This window comes from Mauremys mutica, chromosome 1 (assembly GCF_020497125.1).
Source record: "Mauremys mutica isolate MM-2020 ecotype Southern chromosome 1, ASM2049712v1, whole genome shotgun sequence".
Lineage (NCBI taxonomy): Eukaryota > Metazoa > Chordata > Testudines > Geoemydidae > Mauremys > Mauremys mutica.
Window position 1 is genome coordinate 356,889,331 of NC_059072.1, and position 19,584 is coordinate 356,908,914.

The 19,584-nt window shown below is 57.2% G+C and overlaps 1 protein-coding gene across 1 annotated transcript in view; it reads right to left on the reverse strand.

The window, feature by feature from the left end:
- INPPL1 (inositol polyphosphate phosphatase like 1) overlaps positions 1-19,584 on the reverse strand; it is a 70,692-nt gene that overhangs the window by 41,168 nt on the left and 9,940 nt on the right. The window contains exon 2 of the mRNA XM_045023077.1: positions 6,087-6,150. Coding sequence (XP_044879012.1) covers positions 6,087-6,150 — 64 coding nt within the window. The remainder of the gene's footprint in view (positions 1-6,086; positions 6,151-19,584) is intronic.

Below are 19,584 nucleotides of genomic sequence, written 5' to 3' on the forward strand. Positions count from 1 at the left end.
TGCGGCCTGATCTCAGCCCGGCTCCGTGCACGGCGGGCGAGGCTGGGGCTGTCACTCTGGGGCGGGCGGGCGAACGGGCGGGGGGGAGGGGAAGGCGGGTATGCTGACTCGGCAATGCAGCGGGCAAGGCTGGCATGGGAGCTGGAGCACACAACACTCTCCTGTCTGTGGCCGTCCCTCCCCGGGGGCTGCTTTTTCCTGTCTGCCGGACAGCACAAAGGGGTTACTGTTGGGCTATAAATACATCGGCACATGGACCGGCTTGACTTCCTGCCAAGATCAGCAGCCTCTGCGCCGGCCGGCCCCGCTCCACAGCCCTGGAAAGCCCAGGCCACGTGGCCTGCATTTCCACTGGCCCCGGGCGACAGGCGCCCTGACGCGGAACCCCCTGCACTGCAGGAGTCCCCCCCCCACAAAGGCAGGGATCCCTCTGGGGCCAAGCTCCAGGCGTGTGGGAGGGGGGACCCCAGGGCAGACACAGCCCCCCCAGTCCATCAAAGCAGAAGAAAGGGGAAGCCGTACTGAGAGCTACACGTGCTGAGGAAAGGGAGAGAAAGGGGAACTAAGAGCCCCGGCGATCATGAACCCCACGCTCCAGCTAGCTCTGCGGCCCAGCTGTGCACATCTGGAGGGGGTCCCATGGGCAGGGCTCTTTCACCAAGGCAGGCAGGCTGGTCCAAGGGTGTGCCAGGCACACAGCGGGCGGCGTCTCTCCGTTCTCCCCTTCCCACTCCGCTTGGCCTCAGTCGCACCTGTGCTGTCCGAGAGCCTCATCCTCTGCAGCCCCCGCAGCCGCCTCGTAGGCCGCTCCTTCACTGTCCCGCTCTGTGCCTCGGTTTCCCCAGGAGCCTGCCTAGGGCTCATCTACCCAGGGAACTCCACCAGCATCGTTACACAGCCGTAAGCCCCCACGCAGATAGTCCTACTGCCGGGATAACAGAGCCTTCTCCCAGGTCAGCATCGAAAGCCAGAACAAGGCTCTGTAACTCCAGGACACGTGTCCCCGAGCAGCGTAACTTTGCCGGTAAAATTCCTCATGGAGACCAGCCCTTAGACGGTGAGCTCTGGGGGGCAAGGACTGTCCCCCACTGTGTGTGGCCAGTGCCCGGACGGATGGGGCCCTGAGCTCAGCTGGGGGCTTCCATGACCTCTATCTAATACACCTTGGTCTTCACCGGGGCTTCCCAGTCACCCTCGGCCCCAGCTGCGACTGGATTTTCCACACTATCTTCTCTGCCATGGGGAAATGTCTTGGGAAGATGCTACACAAAGTAGATTTGTATTATGATGGTGGGGTGTCCTGGTGGGTACTGTGTGATGTGTATATTGTGTATGGATGTGCCCTGTTGTGTACTGTCTAATCGTCTGTGTGACGAGTAGCGTCCTGCGTGGGGGGTGTCCTGATGTGCACAGAGAACGGCCAGACTGGGTCAGACCAATGGTCCATCTAGCTCAGGATCCTGTCTTCTGACAGCGCCAGGTGCTACTGAGGGACTGAAGAGAACGGGGCAATTATCAAGTGATTCCCTGTTCTCAGGTCCCAGCTTCTAGCAGCTAGAAACTTAAGGACACGCAGGGCATGGGGTGGCATCCCTGCCCATCTTGGCTAATAGCCATTGATGGACCTGTCCTCCAGGGACTTAGCTAGTTCTTTTTTGAACCTAGTTGTACATTTGACTTCAGGATCTCCCCTAGCAACGAGTTCCACAGGTTGGCTGTGCGTTGTGTGAAGAAACACTTCCTTTTCTTTGTTTTAAACCTGCTGCTGATTCATTTCACAGGGCGACCTCTGGTTCTTGTGTTATGAGTAGGAGTAAGTAACACTTCCTCATTCACTTTCTCCACATCAGTCATGATCTCTCATATCCCACCTTAGTTGTCTCTTTTCCAAGCGAAACGGTCCCAGTCTTATTAATCTCTCCTCATATAGCAGCCGTTCCAGACCCCTCATCATTATTGTTGCCCTTTTCTGAACCTTTTCCAATTCCAATATAACTTTTTTGAGATGAGGCGACCACATCTGCACGCAGTATTCAAGGTGCGGGCGTACCATGGATTTATATACAGGCAACATGATATTTTCTGTCTTATCTATCCCTTTCTTAACGGTTCCTAACATCCTGTTCGCTTTTTTGACTGCCGCTGCACACTGAGTGGATGTTTTCAGAGAACTATCCACAAGGACTCCATGATCTCTCTCTTGAGTGGTAACAGCTAGTTTAGACTCCAACAGTTTGCGTGTATAGTTGTATATTTTCCAATGTGCATTATTTTGCATTTATCAACACTGAATTTCATCTGCCACTTGGTTGCCCAGTTTTGTGAGATTCCTTTGTTACACCTCTCTGTCAGCTTTCAGTTTAACTATCATGAGCGGGTTTGTAGCATCTGCAAATTTTGCCACCTCACTATTCACCCACTTTTCCAGATCATTTATGAATATGTTGAATAGGACTGGGCCCAGAACAGACCCCTGGGGGACACCACTAGTTACCTCTCTCCATTCTGAAACCTGATAATTTATTCCTACCCTTTGTTTCCTGACTTTTAACCAGTTACTGATCCATGAGAGAACCTTCCCTCTTATCCCTTATCTTTGCTTAAGACTCTTTGGTGAGGGACCTTGTCCAAGACTTTCTGAAAGTCCAATATACTATATCAACTTGATCCCCCTTGTCCACATGCTTGTTGACCCCCTTGAAGAATTCTAGTAGATTGGTGAGGCATGATTTCCCTTTACAAAAACCACGTTGACTCTTCCTCAACAAATCATGTTCATCTATGATTCAGGTAATTCTATTCTTTACTATAGTTTCAACCAATTTGCCTGGTACTAAATTAATTCTTTGCATCCGTTTTCACTGCAGAGGATGTGAGGGAGATTCCCACACCTGAACCATTCTTTTTAGGTGACAGATCTGACCGGCTGTCCCCGATTGAGGTCCACTCTACTCCACACTGATTAGGCCTCAACTGGAGTATTGTATCCAGTTCTGGGCGCCACATTTCAGGAAAGATGTGGACAAACTGGAGAAAGTCCAGAGAAGAGCAACAAAAATGATTCAAGGTCTAGAAAACATGACCTATGAGGCAAGACTGAAAAAATTGGGTTTGTTTAGTCTGGAGAAGAGAAGACTGAGAGGGGACATGATAACAGTTTTCAAGTACATAAAACTTTGTTACAAAAAGGAAGGACAAAATTTGTTCTCCTTAACCTCTGAGGATAGGACAAGAAGCAATGGGCTGAAATTGCAGCAAGGGAGGTTTAAGTTGGACATTAGAAAAAACTTCCTAACTGTCGGGGTTGTTTCAGAACTCTTGGGTGATACCATCTGGTCCTGGTGACCTATTACTGTTTAACTGATGAATTTGTTCCAAAACCTCCTCTATTGACACCTCAATCGGGGACAGCCGCTCAGATCTGTCACCTAAAAAGAATGGTTCAGGTGTGGGAATCTCCCTCACATCCTCTGCAGTGAAAACGGATGCAAAGAATTAATTTAGTTCTCCACAACTGCCTTGTCTTCCTTGTCTGCTCCTTTAGCACCTCCATCGTCCAGTGGCAGCTTCCTGCTTCTGATGTATTTTAAAAAAAAAATTTTTTTTTGCTGTCACTTTTTGTGTTTTTAGCTAGTTGCTCTTCAAATTCTGCCTGGCCTGCCTCTTACACTTGACTAGCCAGAGTTTATGCTCCTTTCTATTCTCTCCAAAAGGATTTGACTTCCAATGTCTTTCCGCCTCAAACTGCCTCTTTTACTCTGTTGTTTAGCCAGGGTGCCACTTTTTTGGCTATTGGGGCTTTTTCTATAGTTGGGGGATACAGTTAGTTTGAGCCTCCACTGTTGTGTTTTTACACAGTTTCCATGCAGCTTGCAGGCATTTCACTCTTGTGACTGTTCCTTTGAATTCCCAGCTAACTAGCTTCCTCGTCTCGGTGTAGTTCCCCTTTCTGGGGTGAAACGCTGCTGCACAGGGCTTCTTTCATATCTCCCTCTGACACTGATGTTAAATTTAACTGCACTGTGATCACTATCACTGGGGGGAGGGGCTGTGACTAGCATGGCAGTAACAAGGGGGCTGGGGCTGGCACTGCAGTGCCCGGTGGGTATGGGGGGGCTGGCATTGCAGTGCCCGGTGGGTATGGGGGGGCTGAGGCTGGCAGGGTAGTGCCCAGTGGGTATGGGGGGCTGGGCTGGCAGGGCAGTGCCCGGTGGGTATGGGGGGGCTGTGTCTGGCAGAGCAGTGCCCAGTGGGTATGGGTGGGGCTGGGATGGCAGGGTAATGCCCGGTGGGTATGGGGGGGCTGGGGTGGCAGGGTAGTGCCCAGTGGGTATGGGGGGCTGAGGCTGGCACAGTAGTGCCCAGTGGGTATGGGGGGGCTGGGCTGGCAGGGCAGTGCCCGGTGGGCAGGGCAGTGCCCGGTGGGTATGGGGGGGCTGGGGTGGCAGGGTAGTGCCCAGTGGGTATGGGGGGCTGAGGCTGGCACAGTAGTGCCCAGTGGGTATGGGGGGGCTGGGCTGGCAGGGCAGTGCCCGGTGGGTATGGGGGGGCTGTGTCTGGCAGAGCAGTGCCCAGTGGGTATGGGTGGGGCTGGGATGGCAGGGTAGTGCCCGGTGGGTATGGGGGGGCTGTGTCTGGTAGAGCAGTGCCCAGTAGGTATGGGTGGGGCTGGGGCTGGCAGGGCAGTGCCCGGTGGGTATGGGGGGTCTGGGGCTGGCAGGGCCGTGCCCGGTGGGTATGGGGGGGCTGGGGCTGGCATGGCAGTGTCCGGTGGGTATGGGGGGGCTGGCATGGCAGTGCCCGGTGGGTATGGGTGGGGCTGGCAGGGCAGTGCCCGGTGGGTATGGGTGGCTGGGGTGGCATGGCAGTGCCCAGTGGGTATGGGTGGGGCTGGCATGGCATTGCCCGGTGGGTATGGGTGGGGGTGGTAGGGCAGTGCCCAGTGGGTATGGGTGGCTGGGGTGGCAGGGCAGTGCCCGGTGGGTATGGGTGGGGCTGGCATGGCAGTGCCCGGTGGGTATGGGTGGGGGTGGCAGGGCAGTGCCCGGTGGGTATGGGTGGCTGGGGTGGCATGGCAGTGCCCGGTGGGTATGGGTGGGGGTGGTAGGGCAGTGCCCAGTGGGTATGGGTGGCTGGGGTGGCATGGCAGTGCCCAGTGGGTATGGGTGGGGCTGGCATGGCAGTGCCTGGTGGGTATGGGTGGGGGTGGTAGGGCAGTGCCCAGTGGGTATGGGTGGCTGGGGTGGCATGGCAGTGCCCGGTAGGTATGGGGGGGCTGGAGCTGGCAGGGCACTCCCTTGTGGCCATGTGTGGGGAGTGTCGGTCTCTGCACAGCCACACGCTGTTGTGATCACAGCTGTGGTGTCCGAGGAAGCCCAGCTGGCACCGTGAGCGCTGCACACGCTGCAGTGGGCGAGAGGCCGAGGCCCCAGCAGGCCGTTAACGGGGGAGGCCTGGCTCTGAGCCTGGTGAGCAGAACTGCTAACCACACCCATGGCCCGGAGAGAGCCCGTCGCCCATTGCGCTGCGCAAGAGCTACCCAGAAATGCAGCCACCTCTGGGGAGCAGGGCAAAACCCACTCTTCAGAGCAGCCTCATGGGACCTGCAATGCCCACACCTCCGTTGTGCGAGGTCTCAGCTACCAGACACCACCGAACTGGTGGCCCCAGGACTTCCACTGGCGAAGGCCCAGCCTTCTCAGAGCCACTACACATCTCAGCCCCTCCTCTGTCCCCTCAGGCAGGGACGGTGGGAGCCAGCCCCCAACAGCCACCGCACGGCATGGCAGGCACTGAACTCGACCCTTGAGCTTCAGAAGCAGAGGCCTCTATGGCTTGAGCTAAAGGAGACTCTCAGCCTGCACCACTAGTAGGGCTTTTATCCTTCGTAGCAGCAACTAGTGATCACCGACACCGCACAGCTTATGTCATAGGCCTGCGAGGACAGGGAGAGCGGGGGCAATGCCCTGTCCCCAGGACCCTGCCCCGCTGCTTGGACTCGAGATCTGGGCCCAGCGGCAAGGACAGGGCTGGGCCCCTGGCAGGAGCTGCACTAGTCTCGGCACACAGCAGCGAGCGGTCCCTACCTGCACCGCTAGGAAGTCATCCTCATCTGGCAGGATCCGGTAGGTGTGGACGTGCTTCTGGAACCTGCGGCAAGCCAGAAGGAAGAGGGGTTAGAGAGAGAGTCACAGAGCCCCGCGAGGCGCAGAGTGGAAGGATGGGCTTGCGGTTAATGCACTAGGCTGGGACTCAGGTGATCGGGGCCCAATTCCCTGCTCTGTCGCTGACTCCCTGTGCGACCCTGGCCAGCCCCTTAGCCCCTGATCCTCAAAGGTATTTAGGTGCCTAACTCCCATAGGAGCAAGGCGCCTAAATACCTTTGCACCTTAATCTCTCTCTTCCCCATCTTGGACATGGGGATCAGACCTCTTCTGTCCAGCCCTTGTTTACAGGGACTCGAAGCTACCCAGGATGGGGGCAGTCTCTCGCTGTGTGTCCGTACAGTGCCCGGCGCACGGGGGCCCCAACCTCGGTTACAGCCCCTGGAAGCTACTGCAATACCTCCCGTAGCGCTCAGGGACAGCGGTGCGCCGCCTTTCCACCCACGGATCTCAAAGCCGCTTAGGAACGTTAACGAATTAACTGTGGGAAAACGAGGCCCAGACGGGACTCGCCCAGGTCCATGAACCGGATAGAGGCCAGGAGTCCTGCTCCCACCCCCACACTGTAGCTATAGGACCATCTTTCCGGTGCAAATGGGTCTGCCACATGGACTGAACCAAGCAGCACTATTCCTGCCAAGCTACTCAACAGGAAGCCAGCTGCAGCCCCCGAGCGCCCTGCCCCCTCGCTGAGCTCTGGTCCCCTACGGCCAACACAAACCCCGAGTGGCTGCAGAGGGAAAGACACCAGGGGAATTTTTTCACCCTTGTATAATTCAAAAAGCAGCTCAATGCCCTGAATGCAGCTATCACTGAAGTGCCGCCGGCGGTGTTTTTCAGTGAGCAACGAGCAGGACAAGGAGGTTACAACTGAAACCGCAGAGCAACCTTAAAAAGCAACATTGGAGCAAACTGGCGAATGTGTATGTGCAGCACTGCGCTCTGCTAGCTGTTGCAATTGCTCAGCCGTGTGTCATCAGCCCTATAATGCCAGCAACTAAAGGAGAGCCTCTCTTGGCTTGGGTACCAGGCAACTGCCCTTTTGGTGCAGGAAGATCCGGGTTCTATCCTTACTGCTGCCAGGACGTTTTGAATGGCCACAGTGTGCGACTGTTTGTACGCAGTAACACCTAAAAGCACCATCTGACATCAAAGCCCATTGTGCTAGGCACTGTACATACACACACACAGCTCCCGGTCTACAGAGATAAGACAAAGGACAGGAGGGGAAACTGAGTCACGGAGAGGGGACAGGACTTGTTTGGCGTCACAGCAGGTCAGCGGCAGAGCTAGGGGAAGAACCGGGGTCTCCTGATGCCCAGCCCTGTACTCACTAGGCCGCACTGCCGCCCACAAACGAATAAAGGAAACTAATGCCTATGAAGTGCTGTGAGATCCCGCACTGCAAGGGGCTAGAGGCAGGCCAGCAGGGCTGCCAAGGCACTGGAAACAAGGGTGCCTTTTAAAGGTAAGTACTTTGGCTTCACTGCTCAGCTCCTCCCACCCCTCCCAGGCTTCCCTTCGTGTTGCCAAAACAGCAGGGGAAATGCACTGGGTCTGGCACTGGGCGGCCGTGTTTATTTCACCGGGAGCGACGCACCAGGGAAGCTGCTGAAACAGCAGCCAGCAGGTAAGGGGCAGAGCTGGGCAGATGCCGCAGCCAGCCAGCCAGAGGCAGCCGCTCACAGCTCAGCCTGGTGCAGGCGGAGCTCTGAACCGCGGGGGGGTTCCCCCCCCCCGGAATCTGAGCCCGCAGGCGGATGGGGCAGGAATGGGGGAGGCTGGAAAGACCTGCCCCTCTTGTCCGTCTATCAGAGGAAGAACGCTCAGGAGGCTGGATTCACGCTAGCTAAGCAGCTTTCCTCCTGCAAGGCGAGAGGACGGGGGCTGCGTATAGACTGTGTCAGACCATCTGGCCCAGGATCCTGTCTCTGACAGTGGCCCCATCCCACAGGGTCAGGCAGAGTGTCCAGAACAGGGCAATCATGGCTTGATCCACCCCTGTCGTCCACTCCCGGCTCCTGGCAGTCAGCGGTTTAGGGACACCCTGACCATCCTGGCCAATAGCTATGGATGGACCTGCCCTCCATCAACTTCTCTGATGATTTTTTGAACCCCATTATAGTTTTGGCCTTCACAGCATCCCCTGGCAATGAGTTCCACAGGTTAACTGTGCATTGTGTGAAGGAGTATTTCCTCTTGTTTGTACTAAACCTGCTGCCTGTTAATTTCATTGGGTGACCCCTGGCTTTTGTATTGTGGGGAGGATAAATAACTCTTCCCTCTTCACTTTCTCAGCACCAGTCATGATTTTATAGACCTCTAGCAGATCCCGCCTAGCATACCTTCTCTACGGTGAACAGCCCTAATCTTTTTAGTCTCTCCTCGTACGGAAGCTGTTCTGAGCCCTTCACCATCTTTGTTGCCCTTCTCTGAACCTTTTCCAGCTATACCCTTTTTGAGATGGGGTGACCAGGGGCATTATGACCTGACGTGTGTGTCTCACCAACAGGATAGAATCAGAACAGTTCTGCTGTGTGTCATATGCCCTATACTGCTAACAACTCGTGTGAAGCACTGACTGGGCCAGTGCATTACCCTCTGGCTCTAGACGGACTGCTAAGTCTGGGGTGACGAACATTGGCGGGGGGAGCAAGTGTCATCACCCAGCCCTCGGGAGGCCGGTCAGACATGCACATTCATGACACTGCTGCAAGCAGGAAGCAACCTGTTCTCCGAGGATTCCCCTGCCCGCGGGGAAAGTTCTCTTTGCTTGTGCTACCCACTCTCCTTAACCACACCCGTGCCACCCTGGCCCCTTTACAGAACACCGCTCTTCCTGCTCCACAGCCCTGGGCCAAGAGACTTCACACAACACATAGTCAACCTGTGGAACTCATTGCCAGGGGATATTGTGAAGAGCAAAAGTCTAACTGGGTTGAAAAAAGAAGTAGGTAAGTTGATGGAGGATTGGTCAGTCGATGGCTATTAGCCAAGGTGGTCAGGGATGCAACCTCACGCTCTGGGGTCCCCCAGTCAAGCTGGGACTGGACGACAGGGGCTGGATCACTTGGTAATTGCCCCGTTCTGTTCATTCCCTCTGCAGCACCTGGCACTAGTCTCTGTCAGAAGAGCGGACACTGGGCTCCACGGACCATTGGCCGACCCATTAGGGCCGGTCGTATGTTCTCATGTAATAAGGAACTGGGAACTCCGGCTAAGGAGCTGGGAATAAGTCACAGGCCTCTGCCACATGAGCTAAGGATACATTATTGGCTGGTCCTTTGTTCTCTCAACAGACCAGCCCTAGAGGAGGACGTCACACCCACTCCCAAAGCCAGAGCCCCTAGTGGGCGCGGTGATGTGCTGCCAGGGGGCTCCCCTCCCCGAATCTCTTGCTTCAGCGGGTGATGTGTGCCACAGGTGCCCAGGACCACCTCCCTCCTGCCCCCAGCCTCAGTCGCAACTTGGCACCGACCACACCCAGTGTTTAACCTTCAGTGTGAACCAGCCTCTCCCCGCTGGCCCCTGGGTCAGCAACCCGCGGGAGGGCAAGGTCGGGGGGAGGGTGTGGGCCAGAGGGCGGGGCAGGGCTCCCAGCATGGCGAGGTGGAGCCAGTTAGGATAAGATTCCCAACTCTGTCCCGCCTCCCACTGGCTGGAAACATCCCCCTTCTCCAGCCTGGCTTCCCATACACCCCCACCCGGCTCCCTGTGCATCCGCCGCCGCACACTGAGGGGAGACTGGCTTCCCAGCAGTTAAGTGCAGATCACCAGGCCCCACAGCGACCCAGCAGCGTGCGCCGTTCCAGCCCCCTCCCCGGGAGCACGGCCCAGACCACATCAAAGGCAGGGCGGTGCCGTTACTCTCCTCCACCCAGTGCAGCTTCCCGGGGCCCGACGGACATCACCAGGGCGACGGCGGGTCCCCCAAGGATGGGGGAGGGAGGGGGCAGCCCTGCGTGTGCCACTGAGTCAGCGGTTCCGCTGGCCTCCAACCAGCCCTCGCGTGGACAGAGCTTTGCGAGACGGGGGCCAGGAGCTGTAAGAACCTGTGTAGAACAGGATCGGCTAAACGGCTCCACGGCCCGTCACTACAGGCCCTGTCCTGTGGATGGGGAAAAAACAGGTTCCCACTTGCTGCTTGGCAGAAGCTACAGCTCCCCCCGGGGCTCTGCGTGGGCAGAAAACCCCATGGTAACAGACTGGGGAAACAGAGTCACAGCCCCTCTCCTGGCCCCTTTCACACCCGATCTGCTTGAGCGTTGACTGTTCGTTCTCCCAGGCTGGGGTTGTGTTTTGAGTCTGTGAGCCAGGTAACGCCCTCGCTGGTTTTAACCCCACCCCCCGGAGAATTTAACCCTTCACGACATTTGCAAACTCCTGGCGCCGGTAAGCGGATTGATGAGGATGGTTCTCTGGGCCCAGCTGGGCTCGGGAAGCCAGGAACTTATTTATTTTTCAGTGGAAGCTCGCAGGAGCCAGGGGCCGTGAGCCAAGCTGGTGGGGCGACGAAGAGGTGTTGAGAGACGGGCTGCAGCCGCCCCGGTGACCCACGGAAGAACGGGTTTGACCCCAGAATGCACCAGGCTTCCTGTGCCAGCCGATTCCAGCCAGCCCTGGCTACTAGCCCCAGAGAGGCCCCTCTGCTTTGCAGGTGTGGGGGGGTTGCTAGGTGGACGGAGGGAGGCAGGTGGGGGTAGAAACATGTGGCAGACGCTCAGGTCCCAGCATGAGGCACGTCAGATTCAATGGCACGGCCTGTGCTCGCGTGCCGCTGATGGCAAGACGCCCACCCACACCTACAGGGACCACGGCGGGAGGGCTAAGCGCTCACCCACATACGCTGCCAGCCCCACCGCCCCCTACTAATGGGATTTCTCCGGGCTTCAGAGAGGGAACCCCTTGCCACCTCTGTCATAAGCCCAGAAGGCAATGATGCCCCACTGTCAAGGAGAAGCCATCTAAGGGGGCTGCATATGGCCCCATGTACAGAATCCATCAGGATCCCGCGCCCTACAGCTAGCGGCTGGCTGGAGGTCCCTAAAGTGACTCGACCTGAAAGCGTGGGAGGAGAGGAGCAGGGCCGAGAGGCATCAAAGTGACTTGCCCACAGGACGTTAGACCGCACACCCTCTCACTGTGACCGCACGCACGCCTCTTTCACCCTTGAGGAAGGAAATCTAAAAATACCAACTGTATTTAAATGCATATGAAAAAAAAAAAAGACAAAAGGGCAGGGAAATTTCAGTGGGTAAGGCAGGGTTTGCGGACAGCGGATCCCAGCCTCAAGGCAAGTTATTCTGCTTTGCTCTAACGCAACGGGACACTCAGGACTTACCCCTGCGGGGACGAGTCAATGCACTTAACAGCCCAGTTTGCTTACTTCCCATTCGAGATGGGCCCGACCCAGAACACCAGATCCAGCCACCCTCAGCAACAGCGGGGACGGGTTGCTGAGCAGGCTGTTCCAGAAGAAACCAGCCCCTGATACTGAGCTAAAAGAGGATCTTCATCAGCTGTTCGCAGTCCTGGGGCTATGACACACAGTTGAGCAATTCTTATTCCATCCACTAGAGGGCAGTGATTCAGGCACATGAGCCCATACACACATTATATATATATATACACACACACACACACCTGCCCCTGGAAATTTCCACTACTTGCATCTGACGAAGTGGGTATTCACCCACGAAAGCTCATGCTGCAAAACGTCTGTTAGTCTATAAGGTGCCACAGGATTCTTTGCTGCTTTTACAGATCCAGACTAACACAGCTACCCCTCTGATACTTGACACACACACACCTGTCTCTTAACATTAACCAAGCAGTCCCACTGTAGAACTGATAAATGAAATTGTTTTTAATTGTTCACTTTATTAATATAACTTCTGTTCACCATTCACTACACTTGCCTACACTGTAACTTCTGTTCACTGCCATATTGTAATTCAAACCCCATTTTAAAACACTCACTCCATTTTGTAAAAGCTTCCTCCAACCTTCACGTTTGCAAACCCTGCTGTAATCTTATTAGTTTAGTTTAGACGTGTGCCTGAGGTATGTATGGATGATGGAATCAACCTCCAGCCCCAGCCTGTCCTGATGAAATAAAGTTCAAACCCCACCGGCTGAAGATGCAGACAAGAGCCCTAACAAAGTAAGAAGTGTCCACCCTAAAAAGAAAAGGTGCAATAGAAGGAAGATCAAAGTCAGGTCCCAAATTGAAAGTCACGCCTGCAATTGACGGGTGATCAATCACCAAACCCAGAGGCAGCCTGACACCAAGACCTATAGACTCTGAATTCAAACTAAAGCCTAAAAAAGGATGGGTGAGATGGGAGACTTTGGAGGGTAACATTCTGCTGCCAACATGGAAGGACATCGGTGCAGGCCCAACAGAGACCCAGCTCGTCCTTGTGCCCAGCTTTCCTGGCCAGTTAGCTGCCACAAGCTACGAACTCAAGCCACGAACTCAAGCAATGCTCAGGACTGGTAACTATGCAGCAGCTGCAGAACATCTGGTGTGTGTGTGTGTGTGTGTATAGGTATTAGGTATAATGTGTGTATAAGGATTAAAATATTAGTTATTGGTCATAAATCAAATTGTTTTCATAATAAATGTGGCATCTTTGTCTTGCCCCCTGAAAAGATCCTGTGTAGTTTTGTCTGTACAACACCACCGCCAACAGGGGAGGTCGACAGAGCTAGAATTTGGTTGTGCAAAGCATCAGCTCCACCAAGAGACAGAGCCACAAGCTTCAAACCATGCCTGGATCTTCCCCTAGAATGGGGAGAGGGCCCCTGATGGGGAGCAGTGTGCACGGGAGAATGTTTCACGAAACCGCCGAAGGAGACAGAGGCTCCCACTAATTGTATAACTGATGGACACACCCGCCACACAGGAAGGGATTATTTTATCCCGCTGGGGAACGCGCACCTCATGTCACCTCACAAGGGCACGAGAGCAGACCGAGCAGCATGGTATTACGGGGAAGGCACTTTGGATGGATCAAGTGGTAGGAGGGTCTGATTTTCTCAGAGCACCACCACAGGGGCAGAGTTAAGGGCATTTGGATCCTTGACTGTGCAGTTCCATCCCCTACTGGATATGTCTGGGAAAGCAGGGGGAGAGAAGTGGGTGAGGGGGGAGCACTGCTCTGTGGACGCATCACTGGCATAGGGTTCCCGACGCCGGTCTGCCCCATGGACTGCAGAGCCTGACTTCACAGCGCGCCCCAGCTGAGGGGAAGCAGGCAGCTCCCCAGGAAGGACAGAAGGTGGGTGCAGGAATGGGAGGGAGAACCAGGGGTAAGTGGAGATCAAGCCCTGCTGGGGAAAGCCAGGCGGGAAACTCAGGGAGTGAGGACAGGGAGCCCTAGGAAAGACCTCGACTAAAGCAGGGAGAAGGTTGGGAGATCCAGAGGGTGGGACTAGGAAGTGGCCCAGGGAAACCCTCTGGTAGAGGAGCAGCCCTAGCTGTGCAGTACGGTGCCCTGGGCCGGAGGGTGTGACTGGGTTCTCCTCCCTGCCCCCAGGAAGGGGGGCTGCAGGCTGAGCTGAGGAAGGGCCCCAGAGAAGGCGGAAGGATTTTGTTTGTGTAAATAAAAGACATTTTTGGATGCTGAGTTCAGCCAGCTGTGACCCCGGCCGGGGTGGGTTCCGATGGCGACCCGGCTGGAGTGCCGAGTCACCGGAAGAGAAACCAGCACCGCTCCGGAGAGACCGTCGGCAGGGGTGAGAGCTGCTACGCCACGCCTGGCCACAAGGGGGCACCGAGCGATGAGTGGACTTGGCCCAGTCGCCCAAGTTCGTGCAGCCCCGAGACCACTCGAATTAACACCGGACTAGTGCAGACGGGTCCCCGGGGCCAGGAGCTGTAGGAAGCTCCCTGACATCTCCCCACGCCCCTGCAAAGAGCTGAGCTCAGCCAGAGGTGAGACGCTAGCCCTTAATCTCTCTGTGACTCAGCTCCTCTTCTGTGAAATGGGAAGAATAATCCCGGAGAGAGTTCCCACGCGGGCTCAGCCCGGGGGCGTCCAGCCCAGGCTCCTGGCTCTGGCAGTGGCCAGCACCAGCCGCTTCCGGGGAAGGTGTGAGAACCTCGCAGCAGACAGGGGTGGGGGAATCTGCCTGTACATTAAGGGCACGTCTACCCTGGAAACTTCAGTCACCCTAGGATAGGCTCATGTCCACAGAGCCCCCTTCTTCACCAGGAGCATTGCCGCTGATTTCAGAGGGGCAGTGCTGCCCCCCTGGGCTCCCCGCTCCCGGGAGCCTGGCTGCCCCCCTGGGCTCCTGGGAGCCTGGCTGCCCCCCTGGGCTCCCTGCTCCCTGGAGCCTGGCTGCCCACCCCCCAGGATCTCGGCTCCCCGCTGCCAGGAGCCTGGCTGCCCCCCTGGGCTCTCAGCTCCCCACTGCCGGGAGCCCGGCTGCCCCCCTGGGCTCCCTGCTCCCTGGAGCCTGGCTGCCCGCCCCCCCAGGATCTCGGCTCCCCGCTGCCAGGAGCCCGGCTGCACCCCTGGGCTCTCAGCTCCCCGCTCCTTGGAGCCTGGCTGCCCCCCTGGGCTCCCTGCTCCTTGGAGCCCAGCTGCCCTCCCGGGCTCTCAGCTCCCCGCTGCCAGGAGCCCGGCTGCACCCCTGGGCTCTCGGCTCCACACTTCCTGCCGCTGGGAGCCTGGCTGCCCCCCAGGCTCCCAGCAGGAAGCTCTGTGCCCTGAGTCCGGGCAGCTCCTGGCCTCCCAGTAGGAAGCCTCAGTGCGGCCTGACTCCCTGCAGGGAGCCCGGGCAGCAGCCAGGCTGGGAGCAGGGACCCCAGGGCAGCCGGGCTCCAGCTGCAGCCCCCCACGGGATGCCAGCCCGGCTTTCTTGTCAATTTCACGGCAACTTGACCCTGACGGCCAATCTAAGTAACCCGCAGCGTCTACTGCACGGCCCCTACTACACCCACCCACAGAAGCCCTACGCCCCCCGCGGAGGTGGAGTGATGGCGTTGGCGTAGCCGGGCACTCACGTCAGCGGGAGCAAGGCTGAATCGCACGCCCTGACATAACGAGCTCGACGCACGCTGCCTTACCCAGACCTAAATCTGCAGCGCAGACCAGGCCTACGTCTCATCCTGGTTCCTGATCGGTACAGACCAGCTCGAGACGTGAAGCCTGCGGTTTAATATCGCTGCCAAACCGTCTGTTGGCATTAATTATAACTCCGGTTATTCTTGTTCTCCATGTGACTGTCCACGCCCCTTTTCAACCTTGCTAAGATTTTGCTCTTGATGACTTCCTGTGGCAGGGAGTTCCACAGTATGCATACACACGGGGCGAGAAAGTGCTTCCTTTTGTCAGCATATTGTAACACCTACTGTTTTCTCACAGCTGCATCCGGAGCAGAGGGCTGCAGCGACACTCAGGTCCTTTCCCAGCGTTGATGCAGTTAATTCAGAACTCTGGAAGGTGTGTGACCAGTTTAATTTTTCCCCTCCAAGGTGCATTACTTTGCCTTTATCAAAAGTGAACTTCATTTGCCATCGTTCCCCTAGCTTGGTTCGGTCTCTCAAATTCCTCACCATCCTCTCTAGCCCTAACTAACCTACATAATTTTGTGTCATCTGCACATTTTGCCCCTTCACTGCTCACCCTGTTAAAGGTGGGATTTCACCCTTAGATCCCCCCACACACATCCAGGGGGCCCAGTGCGGAGCCATGGGGGGGGGGGTAGGTGCCTGCCTCAGTTTCCCCCAGTGGGCTTGCGGTGAGTTCAGTGAAGCTTTTCTGCCGTGAACAGTGCCCCTCCAGAGGTCTGGTTTACTTAACCAAAGGTCAACCATGGCCCGCACGCAAACCTTCCCCCCAGCATCCTAGCCAGGAGCGGACGAGTTAACGTTGGTCTGTCTGTTCCCCTGCAGCCAATCCATCTCCTCCGTCCAGCCTCCTTACCAGTAAAACTCTCTTGGCCCAGGACCCTCTTCTAGAGTCTGGCCTCTTGCCATCATCTGGGGAAGGGTGCCCCATGGATTCAGGCCCTGCGCGCTGCGCAGCTCTCTGCAGTGGGGGGTAGTTCCTCTGGAGCACCCCTACCCAGTTCCCCTGAGTAGCCCCTCTTCTCAGGACCTTCCTGACTGAGCCCTCGTTACCCTTCATTAGGCCTAGGCATCCAGTGGCCAGGGCGGGCTAGGGGGCAGCCCAGGGCTGTAGCCACATGTGTACGGGCGGCCAGGCGGTCGATTGGTATCGGAGGCAATCCCAGGCAATGGTCAGGGTTCTTGCAGGGGTCCATAGCTGGAGGATCCAATGCGAGGGGCTGGCTCAGGGGTTGGAGAGGCAGGATCCGGCAGATGACAGCTCCCTCTTCCTCCTGGGGCCTTTCTGACGTGCCAGCAACCTACGAGCGCGCTGCCTGGCCCCACGGCCCAGGGCAGGCTGCTGTGCTGGGCAGGGGCCGTGGTTTGGGGCACCCTGGTGGTGCAGCGGCTGAAGATTCCCAGGTTCGAAACCTGACAGTTCCTTGGCGACCGGCCTCCGAGCCACACACCCGAGGACTCCGAGGAGGCTGGGGGTGGGCTGGTTCTCCTCAGCAGAGCCTGTCCCAGGAAAGCTGGGTCTCCGACCCCTCAGGGCCAGCTACCGTGTGCCCCTCTCCTGTCCAGATCATTAATAAATACATTAAACTACCCGGGGCCCACTACAGAGCCTTGAGCCCTGCACGGGGCACCTGCTGCCACGATGGAAATAGACCATTTCAGCCTATTTGTCGTCCCCGTCTCTAGCCACTCGCCCGTCCATGACGACACTTTGGCTCTCACCTGCCGCTACTTAGGCCGGCTCCGCCCTTAAAATTTAGGTTGACGTCACTACAAAGCACAGGGTGTGAAAAATCATACGCCAGAGCACTGTAGTCATGCCAACCTAACCCCCAGTGGCGATGATCTCGGTCGGGGTCCCCGCAGCGCCCGGCCCATACGGGGGGCCCCCGGTCTCAGTCCCCGCAGCGCCCGGCCCATACGGGGGGCCCCCGGTCTCGGTCGGGGTCCCCGCAGCGCCCGGCCCATTCGGGGTTCCTGATCTCACTCACGGCCTCTAGGCACTACTGTAGCACACAGAATGGTTTGTTCTATGATGAATATCTTAGAAATAGCCTTCAAACTCACTCCCCACCTGCTAAATCCAAAGCATGCGCAGGGGGCTGAAGAGCGCAAGATACGAGACCATCTTCTGCTCTGAGATCCCTCAGGCGACCCCCCTGCATTTGGGAATGACCCCAGGGCACCTGAGCTCCCCTCACGCGCATACCGGTGGCCTCGCCAGCTCCAGGCTGAGGCACACTGACAGGGCAATGGGTGGTGCTCTCACTGCCGTTGCACAGCCAAGGTCTAGGAATCAGTAAGGCCTAGTGGCCAGATCACTGTAGAGGGCTCTAGGAGCCCCAGGTTCTAGTCCTGGCTCGGTCAATGCCAGGGGTGAGTCACTCTTCTGCTTTGTGCCTCAGTTTCCCCGTGGGGACGACGATTCTGGCCTTCCTCAGTAAAGTGCTTTGAGATCCCCAGATGCAGAGCGTTGCTGTTATGAAAGGGGAAGTTTCAGGGCTGGTGCCTTTCACTTTGATCCCCGAAGTATGTAAATCAAGGCCGATTTGAAAGTCAGTTTTGAATTTAATGATCTGTTTGCTGGTAAGAACCTGCCGGGGACCAGGGGACGCCCCCTTCCAGTAAAGATCTGCATGAAATCTGGCAGCCCTTCTGCTTTCTACGTCCTGCCTCTCTCCTTCCCAGCCCCTGCCCCAGCTTCCCTTCGCGTCCAGTTAACACAATACCAGCCGTCTGCGGGCGGCCCTGAGCTGCCTTCTCATGAGCTCCCCCCAGCTCAGCGGGGTCAGGCCAGGGCTTGGAGAGATTTCCAAGGGGGATGCAGGAAGCAGGGCGGATGACTCCTTCCGTTCAGCCTCTACGGATGAATTTCTGACTCGTGCGGTTGTGTTTGGAATGCGAAGGCAGAGGGAGCTCGGAGGGCGGCCCAGGATTCTGCTAGTGTAGCCTAGGGGGCGCCGTTCTTGGAGAAAAGGGCCCAATCCCCTGAGTTTATTCGGTCCCCTGGACCGACCACAATATCCTAGTCGGCGTGGTCAATTTCCCCTGCAGTTTTCCACTATAATCTTCTTCACCTTCCTGTCCTGAACTGCTGAGCAGTGACGCTGTGTGCTGGGAAACAACTGTTATGCTTCACCCCAGAGGTGGCTGCATCTCACATCCTTCCATGAATCAGAAACTAGGGCTCCCATAGAGCGAGAGCAACACTCCGCCCTGGAGAGCCTGAAGGCTAAACAGAAGGAGGGGAGAGGAGCACGGAGAGGGGAAGTGTCCAAGGTCACCCAGCAAGTCAGAGGCAGAGCCGTGGATAAACCCCGGTGTCCCAGATCTCCGTCCGAGGACCCTCCCCACCAGGACACGCTGCTGGACTGAACAGCCCAGGGCCCTGATCCATTGCAAAGACGTACCCTGAGCTGTGAAAACAAGACGCCTGGCTAGACGCCAGCTCAGCCTGTGCAAACTTCCTTCCACCAGCTCCAACTCCCACGGGCATCCCATCTGCTTGCCACGCCAGAACTCCCTGCCCTGTGCCGGCACTCACGCCCGCCCAGAGAGCCCGCAGGGGGCACGAGCACCTCACAGGATCAGGAGAGCAAGCACAGCAGAGCGCGCCCCCCAAAGGGGCCCCAGAGATTCCAGGGCAGGGGGCGGTGGGAATGAGGGGGCGAGCGCAGAGTGCGAGCAGGTGCCCCCGACCCCTTTCCTAGCTCCACGCTGTCGAGGGACCTCCGCTATCAGCTGTTCCCAGGAGGATGGTGAAAACTATTCCCTAGCCCTTCCATGCACAGGGCTCACCCCTCTACCCGCATGAACCCTCCCAGCCCTAGTGGCAGCCGGCGGAGGGGTGGCAATTCTCCATTTGCAGAAGGGGAAACTGAGGCACAGTGCCAAGAAAGTCAGTAGAAGAGCGAAGAATGGTACCCGGATGCCCCTATTCTAACCACACACCCCGGCTCCAGCTTTGAGAGCCGACACTGGCAGCAAGCTCACCCGTCTGGTGCAGCCCAGAGGCGTACCCCTCTTTTCCCCCCACCTCATGCCCACACCGAAATACCTGCCTGGGCTGGGTGCCCTGGCCAGATGCTGGGGGAGCCACACTGCATGCTACAGGCTCCAGCTTCTCCCCTGACTCAAGGGCCTGTGGGGCCCATCGAAGTCACATGTCGCTGGGGGCTCCCGGAGGGCTGAGTTACTGATATCTTAGTGACTAATCCCCCCCTGACTGCCAGCGACTCAGCTCCAGCGGGCAGCTGAGCAACACAAAGACCCGCTGTGCTGAGTCGCCGGCTATTTATTACACACTGAGCTCCCAGGGCTGGAGACTGGCTGCAGCCG